The 26964-nt window shown below is 36.1% G+C and overlaps 1 protein-coding gene across 3 annotated transcripts in view; it reads left to right on the top strand.

The window, feature by feature from the left end:
* LOC136857688 (constitutive coactivator of PPAR-gamma-like protein 1 homolog) overlaps positions 1–26277 on the top strand; it is a 339417-nt gene extending 313140 nt beyond the window's left edge. For all 3 annotated transcript variants that reach the window (XM_067136540.2, XM_067136539.2, XM_067136541.2), the window contains exon 20: positions 18792–26277. In XM_067136540.2, the coding sequence (XP_066992641.1) occupies positions 18792–19122 (331 nt within the window). In that variant the 3' untranslated portion in view covers positions 19123–26277. The remainder of the gene's footprint in view (positions 1–18791) is intronic.
* The last annotated feature ends 687 nt before the right edge of the window (positions 26278–26964 follow it).

Raw genomic sequence — 26964 nt, 5'->3', positions numbered from 1 at the left:
AGTCCCTCTAAGAGCTAAGCAGACAATGTATAAGACCTATCATGACTTATAATCTGGATACCTGTGTCATAAATAAGAGAGAAGCGAGTCATATGCAAGCATGTGAAATTAAGTTCCTTAGGTCAGCTCTACAAAAAACCAGGAGAGACAGTCAAGAATGAATATGTAAAGGGAGACCTGCAGGTGAACTTGACCATGGGGAAAATGATAGGTGCTGCGAGACTGAAGTGGCTAGGTCGTGTGAAGCGATTTCACCCAACTCGAACTTCACGCCAGTATCTGGGGATGGAGGTGCCCAGAAGAAGACCTGTTGGACTGCCTAGAAAGAGTCGACAGACCGGGTTAATGAAGATCTCAAAAGAAGAGGAGTAACATGGGATGCAGTGGAGAGGGGATAAAAGATACCAGGAGAGAATTCAGTGGAGGTATATCGTTTACAAAGTTCATACCCGGTTTGCTGGAAGGAAATTCTGATGATGATTATGACTATATGTTCCCGGCAATTGGAACGTTCTCACTCGTTTTTCCCTCCAACCATTTCATTAATTACCTGCTTCCTCCCGCAAGTCAGTGCTTGTTCTACATCACACATTGTATATACTGTGCATTTCACTATAGAAATTTACTTATTTGCCTGAGGACCTAAGTCAGCTTAGAGAAATCATTTATTATGACATGGAGATCATAACCATAATTTTTGTTATATGTATTTTAATGTTATAATTGAATGGTTGGGTGAAAGAAGGGCATAACTCACAGTTTTGAGATTATCAACGAAACCTACCTATACCTTTTATCTGTTACTGGAATGTAACAATATTCATGCATGTCTTAGAGATACACTTCCTTGTATGATTACAGTGAGTTTTATGGGCAATGTTTCAATAACTCGCAAGACCAGAGCCTTAAGTACGGTATTTCTTGTGGAGGTACAATACTGCATAATACTTATGATGACAAGCATTACAAAACATATGTACATTATGTTTACTAGAAACCTGCAATGCAAGAAATATTCACAATATCACAATAACATGAATTATTCCTGGCAAATGTTTTTGTTAAACCTGCCTAGAACAACATTCTGGGTCAGCAGTCACTCATCACTGTTTGCTGAATCATCTGTAGATACCATACTATGGGTGTCGAATTCCATTAAAATGTTACGAAACCAACATTTTGCATCATTCATGTATTTCAGGAGCTCCTGCACATCTTGAACTTTCACAGGTTTTATACCCGCTATCTTTACCCTTCGGAGGACTGGTTCACTCTTGATAACCTATACCGTGGATTTTAAAACAGTGAAATCAGAGCTATTTATTTTATTGTATGTTGTTGAAGCTGTGATGTTTCCATTTGCATAAAACATAATAATACAATATTTTTGGATTTTTGGTTTTTGGCATGAAAAATGTGAGAAGTGTTAGGTAGGAAGCCCAATCTTGTATTATGTCTGAACTATCTATTACTTTGAATGGAGAGGGATTCTTCCTACAACTTTTCAGTATGTTTTCATAGCCATCTGCTGTATGTATTTCTTCAACACGTTTAAGGAGTGAACCATAAAGTCCAAAATTTCTGTTACATTGACAATATGAATGACCATGGGCAGGAAATATATGCTCAACCTCTACCTGGTACTTCCATGCAAGCCAGGAGCAAAATTTTACAAATGTTCTATTTTTATTTTGCTCACCACATGAATCTGAAAAGAATACTAACTTGGTTATCCTTTGGTTTTCCATGTAGCTAGCCAGAAAGTGATACACAAATGATGCAACTGTGTTGGGATATTTCTTTGAAGTGTTCAATAAACCAGTAAAAAGCACTATTGGAGTCACTATGGCAATGAATGTTAAATATGTACATCCAAATCAAACGCTTGTAAAACTGTGATGTTACAGTTAGTTTAGGCAGAGGCAAATTTTGTGCATAATCAAATTCACGCACTAATAATGATGGATCTGTTTTACATTGTCAGTATTTTAGTTTTGATACATTTATAGCCCTCATATCTCTTTTTGTGAAGTATGAAGCAATTCTTACATGGATCATTTTGGTCCTTATCTAAATTTTGCATTCCGCACAAAAGTCACAGGTATCTTTGCTGGGATGTCGGATAGAAAACACACTGTTTTGCACCTGAAGTACCCCACTTTTGAGAACAATCTTAGTTGTTTCAAAATAATATTGCTGAAATGACTGGAAAAGCAATTTTACAGTTAGGTACAGATTACCAAAATATTTCCTCTGAGAACCTGTATAATGTAAAGTGGTACTAGGTATGAGGTTTGAGTGTTCCAAATCATATCATATATACAATATCTGGAATCTTGTGAGGTGTGTTGGTATGTGTACCCCTCATGTCTTTCATTATGATATCCCCCACCTTCATTTTACCTTGCACAGTTCTGAGACTTTTTCAGATATGTGAAACAATGATAGAATAAAGGACTTGCATACCCTTATTAGTTTTGATACTGTCTCGATTCTTTGTTGTTACACTCGTTCGGCATTGCTTGATGTTCCTCTTCTCCATGTATCCCATAAGAAGTGCATCCTTTTGTTCTTAGCTTCCACTTCCCCAAAATCCTGCATGAAGGATTTCCTGGTCTTCAGTAGACATCTCATAGCATCTCTTCATGCAGCATTGTTCAACAGGTTTAAATGTTTCCTTGTTAACCTGCAGGAAAATATTTAGATCTAGTATTTAAGTGCTTACCTAGATCTAATGTACGGTATATTACAGTATAAGCCTGCATTAGTAGTACCCTCAAATCATTCACCAGTGCATTATTAACAAGTCGGCTATTATACTCACCATCTTTCCTGAAGTACTTGTATATGCTTTTCCAGAATTTCGTCAGCGCTTAATGACCTCTTTCTTCCATAAGTTCTTAAAACTTTTTCGTTTTCTACCCTTGTTCTTCGTTTTCTTATAAAATAAATAATTTTCACTACTATTTCCTTTGTCAGAACAGTTGCATTCACTTTCATCAGAACTTGCGTATGGTGACATAGCAGCCATTGTGATTACCTACGTCCGTCTTGCCCAAGACAGTCGCAATCTGGAAAACAGGCGCAACTCAGCAATGTATGAGAAATGACTCCACTGCCATCTATGGGAGCTAGTGTAAAGCCGCTTTCACTGGTTCCTGCAGACACCACTAGAGAGCATATAGTCATTTTACGGATAAAGGCCGTAATTCGAGTTACGCCCTTCTTCCACCCAACCCTTCAATTATTCCTGCAACATTGTCTTTGCATACCTGCCAACTTTTACAGTTTATCAGTAAAATTTATGGAAATTGCAGCATTTTACGGCTTTACGGATGCACGGTGTCATTTTACGATTTTGTGGACAAAAGTTTGAAACAGCATTCGATAATCGCTCCGCATCCATACAATGGATTGTTTGCGTGGGTCGAAGCACGCTCGGTCTTGGTCGAAGGCAAGTCCACGATAGTTGATAACTCATTCTTTGATATGATCGGTATTTTTAACCATGTGATGTTTGTTACATAAAATCAGCTTCATGGTCCGTATCGCACTTCAGTAGATTCGTTTCGTGTGTGTGTGTGTGTGCGCGCGTTTTTTATCATGTGCATATTCCTTGTTTACGAGGTTGATGTGTTAATTTTATTGTTTAAGACTTTGTGTGCTTTGACATGTTTTAATGAAGTGTTTTACTGCCTTGAGTGTTTGTTATAATTTTGTGACGTTCAGTGGTCCAGGTTACTTTCGATGTTTCAGTTTCTCGGACATTTTCATACGCTATATTCCTATTGTAGATTATCATGAATAAATCCAGCAAGAAACAGTACTTTCAGACATTTAAAGAATCATTTTCTGTTGATTTTACGTGCATACTAAAATGAAGAAAGGGAGAAAAATTTGCCTTTTGCACAGTATATGGGTCTGATATTAGTATTGCACATGATAGATGCAACGTTTTAAGTGATGATGAGTTAGTTATTGGCATTCAGACTTCCAACATAGTGAATGATCTCCAGGATACAGATAAATCCCTTTTCTTTCCATCAGTGAGAAACTACTTTTGTACTGTCTGTGACTAAATCATCAACAAGTTTCCACTCAAGGATGATGTGATAAAGCATGCTAAAGTTGCTAGGTTAGACAAAATTTAAGATGCACAGTTTTATTCCATTCGTTTTGCATGTCATGCAAGGGAGAGAATGAAACTACAGATGAGGTGGTGAATGAGGTCGGGTTGACACTTTGGTTGCAAATCACGATGCTGCAAGAGATTCCAGTTGGGCACAAATATGAAGAATTCATGGAGCTGATGGACTTTTTAAGTATAACCGAATTTCTTGAGCAATGCAGAATGTGAACCTGATTTCAGTCTTGTGAAGAAAAATAGAACAGAGTTCAGATCATCCGTGTCCAATGAATCTCTGGAGTCTATTTCTATTTGGAAGACCAGGAGTTCTGGTCCTTGTTATGACAAAAGATTTTCTCAAGACTTTTTGCAGGAAGGTAAAAAGGCCACAACTATGGCTTTGAAGTCGAACTAGCATTTGATTTGCAGTGTGTATCATATTATTTCTTGCCTGTGTTACGTTAAACTAGTTTTATTGTGTAAAGCCTTTCTTAGTTTTCACGTATGTGCTTAATTTATCATGGAAGTTCTGTTATGTATGCCCCAAACTAATATTCACCACGCCTGCTGTTTAGAATGGATTTCTTCTTAATTGTTATATTCATCTACAAATCATTTGCCTATTATGTAAATAGATATGATTTCTTTCAAGTATCCCGTTTAAAGCATGAATTCTTGTATTTTGTAGCCCAGAAGTATTATTATTTTTGTCAAGCCGGAGTATGTCGAAAGTCGTTAGGCTTTTGTGGCGCATGAGTTTTATTGATAGCCCTTTTCAGAAGTTGTCAGGTATGTCTTTGCCTGGTATACGTATATTTTAGTTATCACATAATTGTTTAACTTGTATTTGGCTAAAAATGGCCACTAAGTGACTGAAATTAGTCCCTAGACTGATGTAATATTATTTACTTGAGATATTGTATTGAAAAGGTTGTCAATTTATTTCTTATCATTTCATTAAAATGTCTTCAAGTTCCTTGTAGGGCGAAGAACTAATATTCTGCCGTATTTTTGTCCCAGAACTGCACTCCACTTCCGCGGTCAGAATCGCTTCCTTCTGTTTCATGATGCCAAACAGCGTAGAGGGTGCCAAGTCTTTTTTTGCCATCTGTGACAAAGATTGGCTATCCCTTTCAACATCACTAATGTGTCGATCTTTTGTTGAAGAGTCAGCTTCTTACGTTTAGCAGCCAAAGCCTAATGAACGTAGTCCACTCTAACTTGCAGTACAATTCTTATCACAGACACACATGTAATTTGTAGCACAACTTGAAACACAGGAACAAAAACAGTGAATGAAGCTGGCAATATTTGCACCCTCCGTGTGATTCCTACGCAGCTATTTGTGCCACGAGACGGAAATGCCTAGCCGTGTAACAGCGCTGCGGCTATAGGTTAAGGCAGCTGACCTCACTAAAGGCATAACCATTGAACTATTGTTAGTGAAGATCCTCAGTTTTCAGATAATGACTGGAGATAGGATATTAAATTTCATTATGGGATTATTTCTACATTTTAAAATGTATTATTTTTATGGATGCTGTAAAATGACAGTAGAAATGTCGCAGGCTTGATGTACGATATGAAATTGATCATTTTTATGGATATTTTAAGGTCAACTAGCGCCCCACCCCGACTAAAACGGCCCTAACTCCCGAACTGTTCATGCTTTCAATGCTTAATGAGTCCTAGAGGAGGTTAAACACTTTGAAGAAAATCTCTATTGATTTATTTGAAAAGTGTTATTTGTTTACCACAGACTGTGAACTAAAATCTCTCGTAAAGGGCAATTGGTTGGAGATAAGTATATGCTCTCGTCGACTTCTACATTTTGTACGCTAATACTTGGATCTATCGATGACTGTTTAGGCAGCGTAAGCCACGGAAGGCACTTAGTAATTTTTTCTAGAATACATTTTCATTTTGTTCAATATTGACAGCCTTTTCAGTTTCTGCTTGCTTTTAATCTTCTGAAATATAGGTCACTGTAAATCACGTGAAATTTGCAAGAGACCTTCCGCCTGAACGTTTATATTTTGTGAAGTTACTTGTGTCTTACGACATGTACGCGTACGTCAGTCATGCCTCTAGGCCATACAACTAGTCTCGTCGGAAACCGCACTTCGCTCCCATACAGTCCTATACCTGCAGTTCAATGGACATAACCAACCAATAGCATCTAGCATGACAGTGACTGCTGCTTGCCTTTAACAGTGATTTCCAAAGGCCGCACCAATTCATCATGGTTCCACACATCATTAAAGGAGCACTTTTGTACCACATAAACTTTGGACTGAGATTACATGAAAACTGAAGTTAATTAACATTTAAAACAAGTTTATACCCTATGTCAAATAACCTTGGAGATAAGGTAAACACGAAAAACACATGATAAATGTGGTGGTACTGTCTATCTTTTAGTAAGGCATTAAAAATACTTTTCATGGGTTAGGTAATGTTATTTATGTGTAAAAGTTATGTACGTCATCTAAATCAGTTCATTTTCACTTTTAAAAAGCTGTTTAGTTCCAATTTATAATTTATAGTAGTTCATTAAGGTGCCTTTTGAGAGGGGTGATATGTCAACAGCAGAACAGCCATTGCAGTTTTCAGTAGCGGTTCATTTAGCTAACATATAACCCATGTGCTTTCTGTTTACTGCTGTGTTCCAGGTGTTATTAGTGCGCTATTAAGAGTTTCTTTCGTGCTAATATTTAGTAATGTTGTTAATTAAGGTGGTAGTCAGTCTTTGTCTTGGTGTTTAGGATTTAGTTAACAATTTTAATTTATGTTTGCATAACCTTTGTTAAATTTCCCTGTGGAGTGAAAATGGATGAGCCCGGTCATTCTCACGTAAAGCATAAGAAGGGAAAAGCATTGAGAAGTGGAGAAAAAGTGTGCTCTCAACGTTTTTAAAAAGTTTAGTGACGCAAATCTTGGTAGTACTCTTAAATGTGATGAGGTTAGTAGCTGCTTCTCAATGCTATCCCACACCATATTAAGGACTCGTGTGGCGCATATCGAGTAGATATAGCATTGCAATTGGGAAGGCAAGTTTTAAGGTGACCTCCATACCATTATTCTTTAAATCCAATTGGGAACATGCATAATTTTCAAAAATATATTTTTTGAAAAGTACACCAATGAAATAGTACGTAAACGTATTACATTGTGGTATGTTGCCTTGTTTTCTACCATTAAAAAAATGTTTAATAGTGCCTTTCCGCAAGGCGAGTGAAACGGCCTCTGACGTAAGCGGCGCGCTGTGACGTCACGATCCAGTACCGCATGGAGCTCTACCAGCCGTTGTGCATCAGCCGTTGCTAAAAGCCGATTGTTTATTATTCATGATCGCGAGTAACTTCGAAATGACAGAAGAAAGGTTCGAAACAGCACAATCAGACAATCTACCATGTGTAGATGTCATGTGACTTTTGTGGCCGCAGAAATTCGCGGATAACAAGCAAGTTTGTAAGTGGCGTCTTTTATATACGTGCAATGTACTGTAACCCATAGTATTAGGATAACAACGAACCTGGATAGATATCACATCACTTTCAACATTTCCTTCTAGACTGATTCCCCTATTAAAGAATAACATTACATTTTCGGTCTTTCAGCATTAGTAAAGTAAGAAATCGGATTTCAGCACTAACATAAACATATAGGTAGCATTATAGTACTAGTCCGCTTCTGTGGTGTAGTGGTTAATGTGTGCCACTCCCGGAGGCCCGGTTTCGATTCCCGGCTCTGCCATGAAAGTTGAAAACAAATAGTACGAGGACTGGAACGGGGTCTACTCAGCCTCGGGAGGTCAACTGAGTAGAAGGGTTTCGAATCCCACCTCAGCCATCCTCGAAGTGGTTTTTCGTATTTTCCTACTTCTCCTCCAGGCACCTAAGGCCACGGCCGTTTCCTTTCCTCTTCCTTGTCTATCCCTTCCGAGCCTCCCATCCTCCAACAAGGCCCCTGTTGAGCATAACAGGTGAGGCCGCCTGGGCGAGGTAATGGCCCTCCTCACCAGTTTCATCACCATACTCAAAGTCCCAACGTTCCAGGACACTGCCCTTGAAGTGGTAGAGGTGAAATCCCTCGCTGAGTCCGAGAGAAAACCAACCCTGAAGGATAAACTGATTAAGAAAGAAAGAAAGAAGGAAAGAAAGAAAGATCATAGTAATATAGGGCTATAATCTATCATTCCCAAAAAAAAATATATTTATGGTTGGGACAACTGGCCTACCCACTTCCGGGGCCCATGAAAGAGAATTAAATATCTTTGTGGAGGGAAAAAGTTAAACATGATAAAGATAAATATGACTTCATCTAGTTTTCACAAGTCGGGCTGAGTGGTTCAGACTGTTGAGGTGCTGGCCTTCTGACCCCAACTTGGCAGGTTCGATCCTGGTTCAGTCCGGTGGTAGTTGAAGGTGCTCAAATACGTCAGCCTCGTGTCGGTAGATTTACTGGCACGTAAAAGAACTCCTGCAGGACTAAATTCCTGCACATCGGCGTCTCCGAAAATCGTAGAAGTAGTTAGCGGGGCGTGAAGCCAATAACATTAATTACATTTGGCTTTTAACAAGCTGCGCATGTCAAGAAAGAAAAGTGTCCTGGTGACATTTTAGTCGCTCAATACAGGAATGTCTTTGGGTGCTGTGACTTTTACTTTTTTTTTTTTTTTTTTTTTTGCTTTACGTCACACCGTCACATATAGGTCTTATGGCGACGATGGGACAGGAAAGGCATAGGAATGGGAACAAAGCGGCCGTGGCCTTAGGTACAGCCTCAGCATTTGCCTGGTGTGAAAATGGGAAACCACGGAAAACCATCTTCAGGGCTGCCGGCAGTGGGGTTCAAAACCCACTATCTCCCGGATGCGAGCTCACAGCTGCGCGCTCCTAACCGCACGGCCAACTCGCGCGGTATTTTTACCCTTCGGTTTATTGACTTGGCTTGTATAACCTAAAACTTAGGCTAAATTGGATAATATTTTAAACACCTACATCACTATTTTCACCTGTGTGCAATTATGTTATTTATTTCATTAATATTATGATAATTATTATAATTGAGCATTGTTAACTTATAAGACCCCAACAGACAAGCATTGGTTTTGTGTAGAGTTATACATTTGTTAAATTCACGTTGTTTCCTTTCATGATGTACACGCCTATTCTTTGTTACATTATAGAGTATTTAGATATAGCCTAAATTTCTTTACCAATTAAGCTCTTCAATAAAGACATACATAACTGTCCCATGCCAAGATATATTGGTAGAATTAGAGCTGTCAAATGGTTCATAACCCCTTTGATTTATTATCTTGACACGGATCACCCAAAACATAGGTTAGGTTTGGAGAATACTTTAATAATCAGCATTATTTAATGCACTGTTTATTACTTTCATATTCCAAGATGTAATTGAAGCATTTAAATAAAGCATCATACATTAAAATTTAAAGTTTTACCACTAGAACAGCTGACACGGAAAAGTGATTTGAAAATTCAAACAAATTCATCTTACGTTAAAATATTCAAAAAAAAATAAACTGTAGACTTTTCCAATATATCACCAGCATTTCTCCGGCTCGCCAAAATCCATTTCTTCCTAGTTTTAGCGTCTTTGGAACATTTATAAACAATTTGTTTGGTATGGTATGCGATGTGCTATTGCACATCGGAACTCTACACCATTTATACTGTAAGTTTTCTGCCTCACTGTCTGCGCAGGATTCATTTTAAGTCTAAAATATACCACTCAGATTATTATCCAATGTATAGACCTCGAATTTAACCATACTAGACACTAACGTAAAGTAGAAATACGCGAAGTGTATCCTGCTTCTCACAGCACACTACGTGTTATTTCGTCTGCTAATTCAGTCAACCTGTACGATGACGTCAGACCAATGAGATCGCGTGCTTGCGTGACGTGACATTTTCGTAGATTTTTATCACGTTTGGAGTTATTATTTGTACATTCTGATCACATTTTTGAATTCTGCATGAAATTTTGAATCAGATTAGCATATTTTTAATTAAAACCCCGGATCATGCATGTTCCCTATTGAAAGTGTGTGGAACCAAGTTAAGGGCCATGTGGCTTGGAACAATGAAACTTTCACCCTTGCAGAAGTAAGTAAACTGCTGCAGGAAGGGATTGAACTAGTGACCCCTCAATGTTGGGAAATGTGTGTAAAACATGTCATTGTGACGGAAGAAAAACTGTTAGCTCGGCAGTGTAGTGTTGTTGTTGAAAGTGAGAAAATGTGTGGTTTTTAATATGATCCATTATTTCATATGATATTTCTTTTAATTGCATCATTCCTACTGTCGTGATTATAATGACCTATGTTGATTTCAGTTGGGAAAACCACTAAGGCAGTGTTTTGGAGGATGTAAAAAGGCAGGTGGAGAGTGAGAATCTGCCGTTATAATGAAAACTCCCCAACTTGATTGTGACTGATAGTAATTGCCTACCATTACAAGGAAAACTCCCTAAGCCATTCTTCACATGAGAAAAGACATTTGATGATTTACCTGTTGCATTTCTGGGGCAACGTTAAGAGCTCTGCAATTTAATACAATCTGATTCACAATGCGTACACTGCCTAACCCAGAATTCTGTATACAATGTAGAATTCCGATGCAAAGCACGGGTACATCAGCTGGTAATCCATGTAATCATTCAGAAGTAACGAAACGTTTGTGTTACCTGAAATGCCGCAACATAGCCATCAGGTCCAATTTCGCAATATCAGTTTTCACTTATATCATTGTTATCACTAAAATTATTTTTGTTTATATGTTATTCACTCACTAAAAATTCACCTCCATCCCTACTCAAGGATTCTGTCACTTTCTTCGCCTATTTTCAGCTCGGTTTCAATATCCGCAGTATTCAATCCCATCATGTTTACGAACAAAACAGCCGACCCGCTCTCGCGGAAGTTCAAGACCATTGCCTAGGCAAGGTCAAAACAGATTATTGCTCTTCCTTTATTTCCTAAGCCTTGTAGATCGTACTGCGTGTTCATAAACGCCTTATAAACACTTAACTGCCGAAAAAATACAAAACTATCGCATAGATGGCAGAGGTGTGCAGATAATACAGCCAGGCGCTAAGGACTGGAAGGCAAAGTGAGCAGTCTGGTGCTAAGGGCGGGAAGGAGTTAATATGCTTTTTTGTTTGAATGTAACTAGGGTGCAGTTTTATGTGCTAAAAATTGTATAAAATAAGCAGGCAAAAAGGCAGTAAAAATTTGAGGAATAAGGATGCAAGTCCTTCAAGCTTCTTTCTTCTTCATCCATTCCCTTTTCCAGATTCTCTCTGGATAGGGTAGTGTACCAAAGCTCTCCACCTTACTTGATCTTTCCACCACTCTTCTTCCAGTACTTTATTGCTATCGACTCCTCTATTTGCAATACAGTCTACAACAGAGCTCCTCCATCTCATTCTAGGTCGTCCCCTAGGCCTCTTTGTAGTCTCCGTATCCATGAAAGTTCTTTGGTATTCTCTCTCCTGACATTCTCATCATGTGTCCAGACCATTTTAGCTTTGCTATAACAATCTCTTCTCAAAGTTTACACACTCCCATGCTTCTCCTTATTACCTCTTTTCGTATTCTATCCCGTCTTGTCTTTCCCTGTATGCTCCTCAAGAACCTCATTTCAGCTGCATGTATCTTACTTTGGTTCCGCTTAGTCAACGTCCAGGCTGCTGAAGCATAGGTCAATATAGGTTTATAATAGGACAGGTATAAAACCTTTCGTGCACTTCATTGGCACATTTGTTGTATACAATGTGTCTTGCACTCTGGTAGAAACTTGCAGACTGCTGTATTCTTAAATCAGTTTCCCCATCCAAATTTCCAACTTGACATGGTGCCCAAATATTTAAAAATTTTCACTACTTACTAGAGGGTGTTAAATTTATATCATACTATGACATAATTTCCTTCTTCGCAATCTCCAGAGTACGGAAAATGACACTTTACGTTATTGTAATTGCTTTCCACACTGTTTTATTGGAAATCTTCCTCCAAGTGGTTGAACTCTGCTTCAGAGTAATGTAAACACAGATGAGAGAGATTATGAATAAAGGAATGCCATACTTAACCTCGTAGAATTTTTTCTCCACCTGATAGCAGCTCTCAGGTTCTGTATACGCCTACATAAAAAATGGTGTGTCTACATTCCCAGCTCAAGTAACCCATTGCCATCACCATACTAATGTATACGTTGTTCCATTTCCAACATATAAATATTGCATATATCACAGTATATCATCAAGTTTGTATTACCTTCATTAATCCAGGACCAGACTGGCAGTTTAGTGGATTGTTCACTGCTTCAAAAAACATTACTGTTGATATATTATTACAAAATAATCTCAAGGAAACGTTATTCACCATTGTGTGATATAAAATATTGAACGCTGAAAATGGTTTTCCGTGGTTTCCCATTTTCACACCAGGCAAATGCTGGGGCTGTACCTTAATTAAGGCCACAGCCGCTTCCTTCCAACTCCTAGGCCTTCCTTATCCCATCGTCGCCATAAGACCTTTCTGTGTCGGTGCGACGTAAAGCCCATAGCAAAAAAAAATATATATATATATTGAACGCAACAGCCACTCGTTTCAAAATTCAACCTCGCCTGTGGCTCGGGCATAAAACATCTCACTCGTAAAGTATCACTTTCCATGGCTGTTGCATAAATTACTGTTCCATTTTCTAGTACACTTGCGCTACTCCATGTGAGAATGAATGATATTGTCCCTAGAAAAACAAAGTATCAAGCAACTAAATACAAATTTTTCAGGAGATGGTGAAAATGATTACAGTTTATGCAGTTTGGTTTTTATTCCACTGCAGAAATGAATTAGTTATTGTCGATTGGGCTACGTATTTATTCAACTCTAGCGGAATGGAACTTATAGTTATGAATGTTGCTTAAGATTGTTTGCTGGTCACTAGAATGTATTGTTTTAACAATGCCCTCTTACGATTGCTTTTGCACTGCATATGATATTTTGTAGGGATTGATTTGGAGGAATGTAAGGTTTGAGAATGGAAGCTTGCAGGATACACAGCCACCTTTTAGATCTTTCATTAAGCCATTTGTGTTAATGACAATTCGAGCATACTCCTTCATAAATTAATATTTCATTTTAAAACTTTTGCCATCCGAGAGAAATGGCGTCACTCCGTTTCTTAGTGTTCAGTCTCCATAATCTCTATATCTTCTATTTATCTTATATATAAAATTGAATGTTGGTATATTTGATGTTAATAGACTCAAAAACTACTGGACCGATTTTGCTGAAATTTTCACAGTTTATTACATCTGATAGGGATTATGAAGTGGTTTGAACGAAATCTGATGGTAGTTTGGCACTGGGGATGAGAAGGGGTGAAAAAGAAAATAGGGGAAGATAATCAAACCGCAAGACAGGTCTCATCAGCGGGTTGCCTACCCAACAGTATGTGAAGATTATGATGTGTTTCTTAAAACTTATTTCTGCTTTTATCTTCTATATAATTATATAAAAATGAAAAATTCCAAGTTCTGTTCCCATGGCACTGGGGGGTGAGAAGGTGAGAAAATTATGCAAATTACAGAGATTATGGGTGAATGTGTGTATGTTCCAGCATAGCTCTCAACCAAATTTGATACTCGTATAACTTACTATCTGGAAGAATTACTGTAGGGGCAAAAAACCCCTAGCACCCCTAAAGGAAGGGGGTGAAACTTAAAATTCCGAAAATGATTATATTAGTGAGGAATTCATAGTCTTTGGAGTAGCTGAGATGAACTGTGACACTAAATGCCATTTAAGTCAAAGTTCATTCCCAATCAGTATGGTAAACATATTATGACTTACTGTTTGGGAAAGAAAACTGGAGGATAAGACACACATACGGGCGGGATCGTACAGTATATAAAGTTACTGTCATGACTGACTGATTCATCATCGCCGAGCCAAAACTACTGGACATAAAGAAATGAAATTTTGGATGTTAAATTGACATTACGCTGTAGGTGCGTGCTAAGGGAGGATTTTTTTATATTCCGCCGCTAAGGGGGTGAACAGGGGAACGAATTTTTAGAATGAGTATCTATGTATCAAAAACTTAACAGTTTAAAGACGTGAACATTAGTATTTGGAATCTCCTTTAAAAATAAGGAAACGCATATATTTTTGTTTCCGGAAATTCCTTTTAAGGGGTTGCAGTGAAAAGAGGTTAGAAAGAGGTTGAATACTTTTTATGAGGGTACTTATATCTTAAAAACTGAACGTGTTACAGGCATGAAAATTGGTATTTTGGTTTAAACACATTTTTTGTTGTAAAATCCAGTTGAATAGGGGTGAGCGGGATTGACAAAGGGGGTGAGTTTTTTAAAAGACTATATATCTACAGTATTTCTCAGAAAGGTAACATTTTACACACATGAAAATTGTTATTTGGAATCGCCTTTAAAAATGAAGGATTATGGTTATTTTTTTAGTAAAATCTACTGAGGTGGATTGGAGGTGGGGGTAGGGCTAATAAAGGGGATGTATTATTTTTATGGGGATATTTATATCTCAAAAACTGAAGATGTTACTGACGTGGAAATGTGTTTGGAATTTCCTTTTTTTTTGAGTTGAGAGAAGACTATTTATCACACCTACAGTTCTAAGTTGCATATTAGCCCCAAAAGGCAATAGAACAAATGTGGTGTACAAAGACTTTCTGGGGTAAATGAAACTCAATTCTTCGGTGAGTTTTTATAGTCTAGGGATATTCAGGTATTGTCTTAGTACAGTACCGAGGAACGGTTACTTTTATCAGATGACGAAATCCACGCCAGCGAAGACACGGGTAACTGCTAGTAAGCTATAAATTTCATTTGGATTGCAAGACTTTCCCAAAAGCAGATGTGGACTCTGACCACAACCTGTTGGTCATGAAATGCCATCTGAAATTGAAGGAAAGAAGGAATGCAAGGAGATGGAATCTAGACAAGTTGAAAGAAAAGATTGTGAGGGATTGTTTCAAGGAACAAGTAACATTATGACTAAATGAAGAGGCTGAAGGGAACATAGTAGAGGAAGAATGGACAGTCATGAAGAATGAGATCAGTAAAGCTGCTGAAAAAAAGTTAAGAAAGGAAAGATCAACTAAGAAACAATGGATAACTCGAGATACTAGACCTGATTGACAAACTACGAACACACAAGAATGCGAAAAATGAGGAGGGCAGAAAAGAATACAGGCAAATAAAGAATGTAGTAGGCAGAAAGTGCAGGACAGCCAAGGAAGAATGGCTGAAAGAGAAGTGCAAGGATGTTGAAGGTTGTATGGTCCTAGGAAAGGTAGATCCTGCATATAGGAAAATCGAGGAGACCTTTGGAGATAGGAAAACTACGTGTATATTAAAAGCTTGGATGGAAAACCACTTCTAGGGAAAGAAGACAAGTCGGAAAGATGGCAGGAATATATCCAACAATTGTATGAAGTTAAAGAAGTAGATGCTGGGGTTCTGGAACAAGAAAGGGCTGTTGATGCTCATGACATGGGAGACCCAATTCTGAGGTCAGAATTTGACAGAGCTTTGAGAGACCTAAGTAGGAATAAGGTGCTGGGAATTGATGACATACCCTCAGAATTACTGACTGCCTTAGGAGAAACCTGTATGGAGAGGTTATTCCGTAGTGTGTGTATGATGTATGATACAGGACAAGTGCCATCAGATATTCGGCAAAATGTTGTTGTACCTATTCCCAAGAAAGCCGGTGCTGACAAGTGTGAAAACTACCACACCCTGCAAAATTTTAACATGTTATTTACAGAAGAATGGGGCAACAAGTTGAAACCGAGTTGGGAGAAGGTCAATTTGGCTTCAGAGGAAATGTTGGAACACATGAAGCAATCCCGACTTTGATCTTGGAGGACCGAATTAACCCTCTTAGTGCCAAGCCCTTTTCTGAAATTCTGGCTAAGAATGCCAAGCTATTTTTAGTGGTTCTGCAGACTTTCAGAGAAATATTAATTAAAAATTTATTTTGTTAAATATATGCATTATTCTTGCAGCATTATATAAAATATACTTCTGACTTTACCAAGAAATGCTTATAAATTTGAAAAACATCTTCAGTGTATTTTTAAATTGGCAACAATTTAACAATTGTTAATTTTCATTTTTATTTTTAAGTTTTGGTCTAATTTTGGAAATACAGTTTGTAACATTGCCTAAATCCAAGAACTTAGGTTAAAAACACATACAATTCTAAACAAAACAGGGTAATTAAAAATTTGATTAATTTACCTACAACCACCCCAAAACGTATTTTTTAAAAATCTGCCCTCACCATTTTCCTCACTGAAATTTTTGTTCCACTGTCAATCGTACCTGGCATTGAGCAATAATTTAATGCACAACCCTTTTGGAGTACACAATAATTATTAGTGAAAACTTAACAATGATCATATTTCAACAATATACACCCTTAAAAATTACAATCAGAAATGCTTTCATTTCCAATACAGAAGTAGCCCGCCAAACTTTAACCCTTGATTGTGGTGAAAACGCATATATTGAGATGAATTGTTGGGCATACGTATTTGTTTCATTTACCATCAAATTTATCAATGAATTAGTGAAGAACTGAAAATAATCTATTAGAGGGGAATTATGTGGAGGCGCATATTTAGGCCCAGCGATTTCCATGTAAATGACGGAAGTGGTAGGCCTATCGAACTGGTTCGGAACAATTTCTCGGAAACAAACATTAGCATTCACATTGCTTTCATTATTATTGTCATTATCACTCGCATCATCCATAGCTCCATCATTATTGTCACTTTCTGAATCACTCAGAACTGGCAGTGAATTTTTAATTGGTTCCATGGACTGCAATTGAGTACCTACTAACCTGAACATCCGATGTACTGGGGCCAGAATAGCACTTCCTTTTCGGTACTGGTGATAATGGCCGTGTTCCTGGTATCACATCACTATCAAAATCACTTTCCGATTCTAATTCATCTGCTATTATATCATTTTTCTCTAAATATGCTATTAGCTTATCGTCATCCACGCCGGCAACCAAACTATCTCTACTACAGCTCGCCATGTTGTCAACAACTCGGAGCTTGTGAACATCACAGATTATTAACTCCCTCCGTTCGTGTCAAAGATCACCAAGGCCAAAACTATGCCACTCTCGTGAAAGCTTGAGACCTCAGCTTTCTAACGGAATAAAACACCCAGAGGCATCTGTTAGCAGAACAGTAAATTCCACGTTTTTGATACTTACATTTGCATTAAACAAATCAATCATATACAGTACATATTTCATTCCATTTGGAATCACAACGCTTAGGTGAAATTACGAAGTATTTATCTTAAGAACATCTTAATTAAGTCCCTTCTTTTACTGAAAATCTATATCAGTTGAAAAAATTGAAATAAATTAGAATCAATGTGGATGGTTGATGATTGGGGTGGTGAAATGGGAGGGAAATGGGTTTTCATATTTTAGCCTATTTTAAAACTATATCTGTTCATTGGAACAGATGTTAAAAAAATGTTTTTTTAAAAATAATTTCCCTTTGTCACTGTTCTATATTTTATAAAAGTGTCTCTTGAATTACATTAATTTTAGGATCCCTGAAGCTGATTTCTGTCTTACTATGAGTTAGTGGGGCATAAAACCAGTAACATTAACATTATTATCTGCTAATAACTTATATTTCTGAATATATTTCGAAGCTCGTGAAATAATACAGTAAAATAGAAAGAAACAGACAAAATGGTCGGTCAGTCACTTGCTTTCTTGGCTTGCGCTGCCTGAACCGTCAACGATAGACCCCAAGTGTAAGCGTACAAATTGTAGAGCATAGAAACCTCTACAAAAAAAAATGTCTGGGATGGTATATACCTATTTCCAACCAGTTGCCCTCTAGAAGCGATTTTGTGTTATAGTCCGTGGTAAAAATAACCTCCGTAAAATTAAATATTTTGATATCCTCGAACTCATCGAAATAAATTTACCTCCTCCACTATTTCATAAGGATTACAATAACCTTGTCAGGGCATTATTTGCATGAATGATTCAGAAGTTCTGACCATTTTAGACTGTAGTGGTAATATGTTCCCTGTGGTCTGCTAGCAAGTTGCCTCTACCTCGCCGCCAGAGGTACTAGTGTCGCTCCAGCTGTCAAATGGATTAACCTTCCTCTTATTGGAGCTTTGCGACTGTATTAGACTGAGGTATTATTTCTAATTGATTTGTTGAGTGTATTCAGTTAAAAGAACCTATTTATAGCTGTTGGTTGTCTCTTTCTGTCAAGCTTGTGATCGAAGATATTCCAAGCAATATGACTATTGAATTGTATAACAATGATTGTTAACAAATAAGAATTGTATTTGTGTAAATTTCTATGTAAATAAGTGTACTTAAAGCATTAAAAGTTTAATAATTAATTGTTCATTATTTTCATCTGTAATAGGTGTACAATATTGGTTAACATGTAATAACACCACCAACTTTCCTAACACCAAAATCACGTTAAAAAAAAAAATTATTAAAAGTGATACCACTTTGATGGATCTCTACCGATCATTCTTCTTAAAACAACAATCCTCCTAATGTGTTATTGTTTCCTTGTTGTAGTCCACTTCCAACATCAACAGTGATCAACAGTGAGGTTAACAAGAAACAGCCTTCGCCTGTTGATGGAAGTGGAGATGCTCCTAAGGTCCTTCCTGTTGTTGGTCAGTTTGAAGATGCTCCTGCATTACCTGTGTCATCAGAGACTGAACTAAAGAACTGCAATATGATGGCATCTAATGGGCCTGCAAATGCTACTAAAACTAGTAGCAGTGGAAATACTGAAGTGACAGTGACCATAATAGATGGTGTGATTGGTGGAGTGCGTAAGGGAGATGGTGATGGACCAGGTTCTACCCTTCTGGCAGGGGTATTGACTGCCAGTGACAATTGAATTTAGGGATGTGAGGGGAGGGAGGTAAGCAGAACTGTGATAGGTGCTTTAGCCTTTCCGTATGTTTCATGCAGTGTTAAAGGCCCTTAAGATACATTTTAAAGTTTTTCTGTGATTCTTGCCCACTGGTTTTGAATATTTACATGCTTTCTTGATGATTTCTTTTACCTCTTTCTGAGAATTATAAAGATAAAATAAAGCCAATATACCCAGGGAGTATGTTAAATGTAGCAAACCGAATGTGTAGTTCTTGTCTTGTTCTTGAGTATATTTTAAAAGCAATTGAAATAGGGTCATTGTTTTTTTATTAACCTTATACATACAGGATGGTCTTATTCATAAATTGCTATGAACATGTTTTCTTCCCTGGAAATATTGGAGCCTATATATAGCATTAAAAATTGATACTTCTGGTCTGCATTCTTTGTTCCACTGATCCTGAATTCTTCATAACACTGTATGACAACAAAACCTCTGCTTTTAGACAAGATTTTCTCCCATTGAACAAAATATATAAAATAGTATTTCACTACAGAGAGGAAATGAAAGGCAGCATTTTACAAGTTACCAATGTATTGGAAAGATAGCAATTGGAAATTTAATCCTAACATTTTCAAAACTCAAAATAACAGCCAGAAGTTTTAGCTTATCCTTGCTGTGCACTGTGCTGTAATTCTTTATTGTGTAGTATGTTCACTTGCCATGTCATCTGACCTATTCATGAAGCTTGATTATTTTTATTTTAAACATATTTTGCTCTTGACATTTTAAGTAGATAAGGCAGTATTGACTACTGTTGGGACATTTTGAGTGCATATTGCGTTTAACATTGCTATTCCAAATTTGGTCAGTAGGATTCATACTAGTCTACTCTTTTCCCATTGACTGGTTCCATTGCTGTGACATTTGCTCCCATTTTGTCTTGTTTGTCTGCTTTTTCGGTTTTCCAGTTTCTGTTCCGTGACATAATTGACGTATTTCATACTATAATACCTGGACAAGCTTTGCATGTTTAAACAAGATTTTCCTGGTCTGATATTTCAAGGCAGGACTGTTCTCCTGTACATCTACTTACAAGGTAGTTCCTCACCACTACGGTTTCAAGTTTTTAGTGATTTCCCTCTCAGAAACATAGGCTCATAACGTGAAGGAGAATATCTTAACAGCTTTAGCATAGCGATTCCAGTACCACAGTCAGTTCCACGAATTCTCTCCTTCATAATATATTTTGATTTTATCAGTAGTTAACTGATATTTAGCCACTGCTCTGTATATTACAACACTTCCAGTGCATTACTCCCATTACTTGCAGTACAGTGCATTTATCCTTGAATGAGCAGAATGTCACTTCATTGCTTATGGCTAAGTTCTTTGCTGATAGGAGACCTAGTGCTTATTCTAATAATTTGATTCTAAATGGCTGGTATATTCTAAAATGGTATGTATTAATATTTTCTATTGCTTTACATTTTGTTTCGCTTGTGTTGTTCAGAAGTTTATTTGATCTCATTGTTTTATAGAATCTTTCGTGAATTGCATGACTTAAACTGCATACTCGATAAGAATCAGTAGGTATGCTCTGGATTGACTAAAAGTTTTTATTTATGATTTGTTCGGAATATTCTTCTGACATTACAGAACAATATCCTTTGGTTTTTTTTACATATATTGCTTCATTCAGCCATAATTTCAAAGCAACTTCACAAATGCTGCCTGTGACTGACCTTAAAACTGAGAGACACATTTTTGCTTTATTTTTTCGTTGTTCCATCTTCTGGCATAAGAATTTAGCCAGTTTCTTTAAAAGAAGGATGGAACTAAGTATAACCTCAGTCCAAACTCTTGTTTTTGTGTTTCTTCCTTTTTGCATGGGCAGCTTCTCTATTTGCCACTGAATGTAACTATTTTATAGGAAGACATAACATCGTTGTTAAACACTTATAGTGGAACTATTATATCCCTGATAAATGATTCTGTGGATCATGTTAGCCCAGTAATAGACTGATGAATGGATTTTCCTATTTTTTTCTTATTTTTTTAAGGTTAAATATAGGATTTGTTATAGTTTAAGTGTAAACTAATTTAACGCGAGAAGGAAATCGAGTGTATAATCACGACTGTTGCGTGTGCTTGGATGTTTTTGAGCTTTCTTCCACATAGTGAAACATGACTTGCAATGTGTTGGTAGTGAGCCAGTCTTTGAAACAACGGCATGCCACAGAAGTGACTGACAGAACAGTTGTGCGTACAAAGTTATTTATGATTAGTGCAAGGAGAAGGAAGAAGAAGAAATGAAGACAAGGACAAGATGTCTATTTTTCTATCTTTGTTATGTTGTTATACAATTGTATTGATATGTCACATATATTACTAAATATATATATAAATAATACCAGGGTAATGATTTGGTAATTGCCAGTTGTCATTAACAGGCACTCAGGGAAGCCTTGACCTTTTCTGTTAATCTGTACAATGCAACATACTGCCTCTCATTTATGAAGACTAGTGTCATGCAGGTCTTACAGCTAGACTCTTGCTTTCAATGAAGGAGTCTCCTTATGTGGTGCACATATTTAAGTAGACTATATTTGGTATCTTTTTGGATTTAGATAAATTTTAAGTTTGTTTTATCACGGATTTCAAAATTTCAATAATACTATGTTCTGTTTTACATTGTTACTTAAAATTTTTCCTGCATGGTACTTCGGAATATTAACGGGTTGGATTTATCATTCTCATTGGTCTACATTTTGAGAATTCATGTTCTGTTAGTAAATATTGAAAATACTAAAACTTAGGATAACTTGCAGTTTGTTAATGATGCTGGCAGTTACAGAGGAAGTTAGAAGTTCCTGGCATTGAAAAGGATGTACATCACAATGGATGATTTGTTTGGTTAATTGCTTTTATCATGTGAAATTGAGGATTGGATTAGCCATGGTTTTGTAATCTAGACATGAAAGTATCCAGCACTCTTGTTTTAATGGCAAAACTACATGCAGTATAGGTTGTATGTATTTGGATGATTTTGCCAACATAGGGGGATAAAATATTTAAAAGGAACTTTGACATGGATTGTTCAATTTTATGTATCTTGTGAGATACAAGCAGTCTCTGCTAAGTTATCATTATTATTGGACAGAATGAAAAGAAAATAACATTTTTATAGAGTTGAAACTTATTGATGAATTTTTTGGTAAATTAAATGTAAAATTTTTACCATTGAAATGAACCGGACTTTGCTACATGGTTATAAGTTAAAGAAGCAGCGAACATCTAGTATGAACCAAGAATACTTCCAAAGTTCTTCATGATAGAGATAAATTACCTTTGTGACTGAAACTTCATAAAGTTTCTTCAGAAACTATCAGAATTTTTGAATGGAATGCACAATACACTTATACAACATTCAGTAATATTGACGAATGCAACTTTTCCCCTGGTTTTAAGTTTTGTCTATGTATGTACTGTCAGGATGTCAGCAGTGGCAGGGAGATTTCAAACCCAGCATATCGACATGTATCTTGGCATCATGCATAAAGGCAAAAACAAATGGAATCTTCATGTATCCTCTTTAGCCAATCAAGATGATGACATTGTAAGAAGGAAAAGTCTTTTGTTTTCCTGTATATAATTACTGTTGGACAAAAAGCCTATGGATAAATAGGCCATTTGGGACTATAAAGGAGAATAACCTTCCCAAGGAATACCCACATTAAAAAGAGAACTAGTTAATTATAACATTTAAGATTAAAAATGAACAAGTATGTATATCTTCAGCTGATATAATTTCTTAACCTTAATGAAATAGGGGCCCACTAGTATACATTTGTCTCTTTGGTAATACTATGAAACGAAACTGGTTATCTGTGCTTAGGTTTAAGAAACTTAGATTTTATTATTCAATTCATTATACCTATATTATAGCAGAATTTTGACAAAGAAATGCAGAATTTGCTGAAACTGTTCATCACTGTTACATGCTACAGGGTTGGAATAGAATGATCTTTCTTTGCAACAAATGCATGAACAAAATAATCTTAATCAAGTGGAGAGACCTCAGTTGGTCTCAGATATGTCACAATCTGTTAATAAAAATAAAAAAGTGAGGATGTTCTGAGAGTTTTGAAATTGTGGTGGACTATAACAAAGAATTTAACAAAACTTCCAGTGTTTATTAGGATGTAGAAACCCAATATATTTGGCACTGTAAAATTCAGTTAGTATTCAAAGAGATGCAATAATGACTTTTGGTAAGATATTAAATTTTCCCTTTGTTGGGTAACAGTGCAACCTGCAAAATCTGTTTTATGGATGGTGTTGTCTCTCTTTGAATCATATACTCTGGTTAATTACATGTCTGTACATTCTTGTAGGGATAATGAAGAATTTTCACTTCAGTGTTATAGAAAATCATGGTAATGATCTTAAATGTATAATTTTCCTTAATGCGTTTCTGGTAAGGGACTTGTAGTTTTGAATCTTGCCACTTTTGTAGAATATTTTTATTGAAGTGACTTGTTTAGTTTGTGGCTAAGCTTCGCTATTGATTTAAGATATGTATTGTTTCTGGGTGTTACTTTTTTAATTTTGAGTAAATGTGCAGAATGTGTTGTCAATTGAATTGTGCGAAGATTCATCACATTAAACTGTTGGTGTAAAACTAATTGCACAGTAATTTTCTTTTAGCATGAATAAAAATATATATATTTTTCCTTTAATGATATCTTGAATTTGTTTGCTGTCAGTAATGTTGAAATAAATATATTATAAATAAAAAATAGAAGCAAAAAAAATAGAAGTACATCATAATCTTATTTAACAGCTGTTAGTAACGTAAGATATACAACCACAGTAAATTGAACAAATCGTCATCTCCAGAATGTGAATAAATTTACATAAATGTTTTATCAAGTTTTCCAATCGTGAACTTGCAGTCTTCAATGACTAATATTAATACTTCTATGAATATGTGGTTGTAATTTAGCAATTGTGGAAGGAGGTTTCTTGTTCTGTCTTCAACAAAACAGGAAGTTTCTTATTCAATTACAAAAGTTTTGAAGGAAAATATTTTCCTCAAGTACCTACCAACTTGTCTCTTGCCTGAGCCGAGACAGTAATTCTTTCAGAGAAGGGATTGTGCTTTTAACCTTGGTAGCTTCACTGACTCGGGGAATTTTTTCTTTGGCTATTCAGATTCGCTTTTAGAAGTTAAAAAAACTGGATGACGGATGTTAACACTGAATTTCAGTTTTTAAAAATGGTGTATTTTTTCAAGGTATTGAGTATTGAAAATATTTTGATAAGTTGAGAAGTTTGTGTTCTTAAAATCCATGGCTAGTTAAGTTGGCAGGTATATAAATTTAATTCATGTTTATCTTGACAAAATATTTTTATCCTGTAAACATGTCAGATAAATAGTTCTATATAATGTAAGAATATAATTATCATACATGTTTAAACACATGTAAATAAAAATCCATTTCAAAATAACTTAAGGAGTGGGCCCCTCCCCTTGTAACTCCATATATTTCTTGTGGCTTTATGAACTACATTGTATGAATATGAAGATGATGCATTTGTTACTATATAAAATAGTTTTCCATTCTTTTGTTGTGTTCTAAAATTAATGATAATATAATGTATATCTTAGGCATTGAGTACCAGAAAACTGAAAAAAGGTTATGGAGAAATTAAATTTATGTAAAGAAGTTAAGAACATGTAATAAATTTAGGTTTTTCTATTTTATTTACTCATATAGCCTAATTGTAGTATGAATATGAATAGGGAAATTTGAGGATTTTGTGCTTCATGGAACTAAAGGGGGTGTATCAACCAAGTAAATAAATTCTAACTAGGCCATAATTTTTTTGAAGTGGAAATGTTCTTGAATACTTCATTCTATAGTGTGTCCTAAGACTTAAAGTCCAGGCAAACACTCTGTAGTTCAAGTGTTGGGTTATGCGAGTAAGTAAAGTATGTAAAGCCTTTTATTTGAAGTCTTCTTGAATGTTCTCAAAGTTTAATGATTACTCAATTATTTGGCCTCCATATTCAAACAAGTTGACAAAGCGTTAACTCGGTTAGGAAACTGAGTTAATTTAATTCTCCATTTGCCTTTTTTTTAAATATTATATAACCAACCTGTCTATAAGTGTTGGTGACCCCAGCATTTTATGTCTTATAAAAATATTTAAAGTGGAAGGTTGTTTGGATTATATCTTAACGATAAATAGATGTAGCATGGCTTATCTTGAAGGAGAAAGAAGATTGAAAAAGTTTTAAAAATACTATAAAAAATCTCATCTCAGTGTGCGTTCCTCAGTGTTGAAAACAGTAGCTTTGTAATTTTATTGAGGAAGAAAAAAATGTAATTATCATCCTGGAAACTTGCTTTCTTTTTGTCATAATTTTAAATCAAGACCATTGCATAATTTTAAAGAAATTATAATGGCGCACAGTTTCTTTAAAGATAAATTCTTTCCCCTGAATTTTTGCAGTGATCTGGCAAATATAATACGATGGTCAGTCAAGATTAAGGTCTCCTTGGCATATCAGATTTCACATTTTATTCTTAGAAACCTCACTCAGCTTGTGAAAAACATTTCTCCCAGTGCACACAGTTAAAAATGTGAACTCAAACTACATACTTATTCAGATAGTTACAGAAATGATTGCTTTCTTATTTAATTACATCTAGAATGGAAATGAATTGTAATAAATTTGCTGATTGATAACTCTCCAGAATACCAGTGTGTCCCTTTTTAATAATGTTCCAGGCTGTTCATTTATTTCAGTTCAGTCATTGTCTTCAGTGTAGAAATGTGTGCATTCTTCACTCACACATTTAAATCTGTTTCTTTTGCGTGTCAGTTTCATATAATTTTTCCAAACAAATACATTTCACAATTTATCATTGAAATCTCTTCAAAATGATAGGACGATTCAAAATGAACGAAAATGCCATTTCTCAGAAATTATTTCAGTTAACTAACTACTGGGTATGTATTCATCACCATATTGTTTTTAAAAATGCTTCTTAATCCTTTAATTACTTTTCTGATTTTGTCAAGGAGATACTGAATTGTAGAAGTTGATACATATATTTAAAAAATTCTACTGTGTTTGTGATGTAATAAATTCAAGAATGGTAACTTCTTGGCATGTGTGGTTTTTTTTTTCCTGCATGGATTCCCTTTCCTCCTTTAACTTGAGCAGTTACAGAAATACATTTTCAGTAGAACAGTGCAGGATATAGTGAGATCAAGGCTATGGCAGTCAAATTGATAATGCTAAACATATGGTTAAAATGAGTAATGTTACTCTAACACTCTTGAGTGCAATTCTCATGGTCCAGGAACAGTTATTGCTTTCTGTGCCATAGGGAATGTGATGTATCATATCACTGGTTTTAATTTGACCAGCAAACTGTAGGAATAACAGTAAAACTGATAACACCCAGTTGATATCTTGGCTGCCTTCTGGCAGCAAGAGACCTGCTCAGTTTTCATTTGTGTGCAGTTGTGTTAAGAATATTGTCTAAATTACAGTATTTAGATGTGAACACGAAATTAGAACTTGTAAGGTTGTGTGAGGGCAGTGGAGATTTTAGAGTGAGATAGGGAGGCATATGGATTGACTTTATCGAGTTTTTTACAATTTTAAAAAGAAAGCAAAGAAATAAAATATATCTGCTGTTTTCTGTGCTAACAAACAATTGCAGCAAAAGTGCCTATGCAGTTCCAAGATTACAGGCGGGTGTACTAGAATTTTAATCATTGTACAGTCTTAGGCTTGGCTTGAAGTAAATTTGTCAGCAGCTGATTTTTCTAATCATGGGG

The sequence above is a fragment of the Anabrus simplex genome, chromosome 1 (assembly GCF_040414725.1).
Source record: "Anabrus simplex isolate iqAnaSimp1 chromosome 1, ASM4041472v1, whole genome shotgun sequence".
Lineage (NCBI taxonomy): Eukaryota > Metazoa > Arthropoda > Insecta > Orthoptera > Tettigoniidae > Anabrus > Anabrus simplex.
The sequence above is the reverse complement of the archived record's forward strand: the minus strand, read 5'-3'. Positions and strand labels throughout refer to the sequence as shown.